General features: G+C 41.4%; 1 protein-coding gene across 1 annotated transcript; it reads right to left on the reverse strand.

The window, feature by feature from the left end:
• Nucleotides 1-2,018: 2,018 nt before the first annotated feature.
• LOC141691554 (uncharacterized) lies at nt 2,019-2,960 on the reverse strand. The gene has a single exon (XM_074496285.1). It carries the CDS (start codon nt 2,958-2,960, stop codon nt 2,019-2,021), a length of 942 nt encoding a protein of 313 aa, XP_074352386.1.
• Nucleotides 2,961-3,277: the final 317 nt, after the last annotated feature.

Here is a 3,277-nt window from a genome sequence, read left to right on the forward strand (position 1 = left end):
GCTAGGTTACAATGTATGATCTTCTCGATAATGATAACACATATAGTGTAAACCTATGTCTGTGTTTATATAGTACACAGTTACAAGATAACTTCTAATTGATATGGAATATAATTCTGTCTCCTAAAATATATCAATCAGATATCTTATATAATTCTTCTAGTCCTCTAACTCTTTCCTTGCATATCTTCTTCTGTATTAATCTCGATCTTCTACTGTTAATCAGCTTCCTTCCTTAACTGTAAGTCCTCTCGTACTTAAGTTCTGATATGACCTTAAGTCCTGATATGACACTAAGTCCTGACTTCCAGTAAGTACTGATTCCAGTAAGTACTGATATTTCCTGTTTGTTAAGATCTGAAAACTAAACATGAAACATATTAGACATGACATCTCAAATATATCCAACAAAGGAACTTTGTCTGAAAGTTTTATATGCCAAACAAATAAAGCAATTTGAAGTAACTTCTTTCTTTTATTGATAATGCGCTCTAGTGTACAAATTACACCAGTCCCATGGTTACTATGCTTTGTGGGGAAATTATTTGAAAATTTTATGCTTCTACTAGTTCCAAGGTTCGTAGTCATGTATACTACCCCCCTAGGCTAGGAGGAATTTATTTGCTACTAGTCTATTACATAGGAATTAATCATAAAAATGAGGGGGACAACGCCACACCCTACTGATAATATTTCTGTAAATGCTCCGCTTCCAAGCTCGGGGAATAAGTTTGCCATCCAAATCTTCCAGGAGATAGGTTCCCTTCCAAAGTATAGCCTTGACCTTGTACGGTCCCTCCCAATCCGCTCCAAGCACTCTATGCCGAGCTATTTTGGTGTTTGGCATGACCTTTCGTAACACGAGATCCCCTACCTTGAATGGCACAGATTTTACCCTCTTATTAAAATACCTCACAATTTTCTGCTTGTATGCAGCAAGCTTTAATTGAGAGTTCGTTCGGGCTTCGTGTAGTAAGTCCAAGTGGATCCTCTGGTTAACTTTTGCATCTTCTTTAACAAACAAGTCTCTTCGTAGGGATCCGGCTCCTACCTCCACGTGAACCATAGCCTTATACCCGTAAGTCAGTAAAAATGGGGTTTCTCCTGTGGTCGATCTGGGAGTTGTGTTGTAAGACCAAAGGACCATGGGCATCTCCTCTGGCCAATCTCCCTTATTTTCTTCCAACTTAGCTTTCAAAGTATGCTTTATGATTTTATTTAGGGCCTCTGTCTGACCATTGCTTTGCGGGTGATAGACTGCGGCAAAATCTTTCTTGATGTTCAAGTCTTCACAAAGCTTCCTTAGCTCTTTACTATCAAACTGCTTCCCATTGTCCGAGATGAGTTTGTAAGAAATACCAAACATGCAGATTATGGAGTTAAAAATGAAGTCCTTTATCTTCTTTGTTGTGATCGTGGCCAGTGGCATGGCTTCCGCCCATTTAGTAAAGTAATCCACAACCACCACGGCGTATTTCACACCACCCCTTGCTTTGGGAAAATCTCTAATGAGATTGATTCCCCATATGGCGAAAGGCCAAGGACTTGCCAATAAAGTAATAGACGTTATCAGAGCATTGGAATAATTGGAAAAAAGCTGGCAACGGTCATAAGCCCGGACAAATTTGAAGGTATCTTCTTTCATAGTTGGCCAGTAATATCCTTGTCTGAGGACTTTTAATGCCAATGAACCATCCCCCGAGTGATTGTCACAAATCCCTTTGTGCACCTCCCTGAGGATATAATTTCCTTCTTCTATCTCCACGCAGTGTAATAGTGGTTGGTTAAATCCTCTCTTGTATAACACCCCCATCGTATTCAACATACTTAGCAGCTTGATAACGAAGGCGTCGAGCTTGTAACTTGTCTTCTGGCAAAGCTCCCGTTCGAATATAGTTATGAATGGGGGTCATCCAATTCTCTAGCGGGGTTTTCCATGTCTGGAACACTTATACCTCTGGAACACTTGGTATCTTTTGGATTCCCAAAGGAATTTATCCAAGTTGGATGCTATCTATTTACGACCCCATCTTTGCCAAAGCATCCGCATTACTATTTTCCTCCCTTGGAACACCCTCTAGCCTGGCACTTCCAAATATTTCCAATAGACGCTGCGTACATCTCATATATAACTCCGTCCGGGGGCCCCGGGCTTGAAAACCTCCGTTGACTTGATTTACAACTAACTCAGAGTCACTCTGAGCTATCAAATTTACAACCCCCACTTCTAGAGCTATTTTCAGACCATTGATCAAGGCTTCATATTCAGCATCATTGTTGGTGACATAAAATTTGAAATGGATGGCGCTCATTAAATGATGTCCTTCCGGGGTGACTAAGACAATCCCGGCGCCTGCTCCATTATTATTCACAGCCTCATCGAAATGCAAGATCCACCACGGGTGTGGCAATTCTTCCCTTTCATCAATAGGAGGATTTCCTTGTGAGGAAGGCTCTGCCAATACTATAGCCTTACCATCTACCTCAGAGTCAAACTCAAGTATGAAATCAGCCAGTGCCTGTCCTTTGATCGCTGTGCGAGGGCAATATTCTAAATCGAATTGTCCCAACTCTATTTCCCATTTCAACATCCTTCCCGACGATTCTGGTTTATGCAGAATATGCCGGAGTGGATAAACGGTGCGGACCTCTATCCGGTGAGCTTGGAAATATGGTCTTAACTTTCGCGCCGTAAGAATAAGAGCATATACCAATTTCTCCATACCAGTATATCTGGTTTCTGCATCCAGCATCCTTTTGCTCACATAGTACACGGGCCATTGATGGCTTGCTTCCTCTTTTACCAACACCGCGCTGACGGAGTATTCTGAGACCGCCAAGTAAAAAATCAACGTTTCTCCCTCTTCTGGCTTGGCCAACATCGGAGGATTCCCCAACTGCTCTTTGATTTTTAGAAAAGCCTTTTCACAATCTGAGGTCCACACAAAATCCTTCCCCATTCCTTTGATTACCTTGAAGAATTCTTTGCACCTATATTATGACTTTGAGACAAATCGATTTAAATTTGCAATCCTTTCCGTCAGACTCTATACTTGCTTGATGCTGGAGGGAGATTTCATGTCAAACAGAGCCTTAATTTTTGCCGGGTTCGCCTCAATTCCTCGGTGGTTAACCATGAATCCCAAGAATTTTCCCGATTTCACACCAAACACACACTTCTGAGGGTTCAGCTTCATCCTATATTTTCTCAGAATATGGAACATCTCAGCTAAGTTTGCGACGTGATCTTCAGCCCACTTAGATTTTACAAGCATAT

This window comes from Apium graveolens, chromosome 2, assembly GCF_009905375.1.
Source record: "Apium graveolens cultivar Ventura chromosome 2, ASM990537v1, whole genome shotgun sequence".
Classification (NCBI taxonomy): domain Eukaryota; kingdom Viridiplantae; phylum Streptophyta; class Magnoliopsida; order Apiales; family Apiaceae; genus Apium; species Apium graveolens.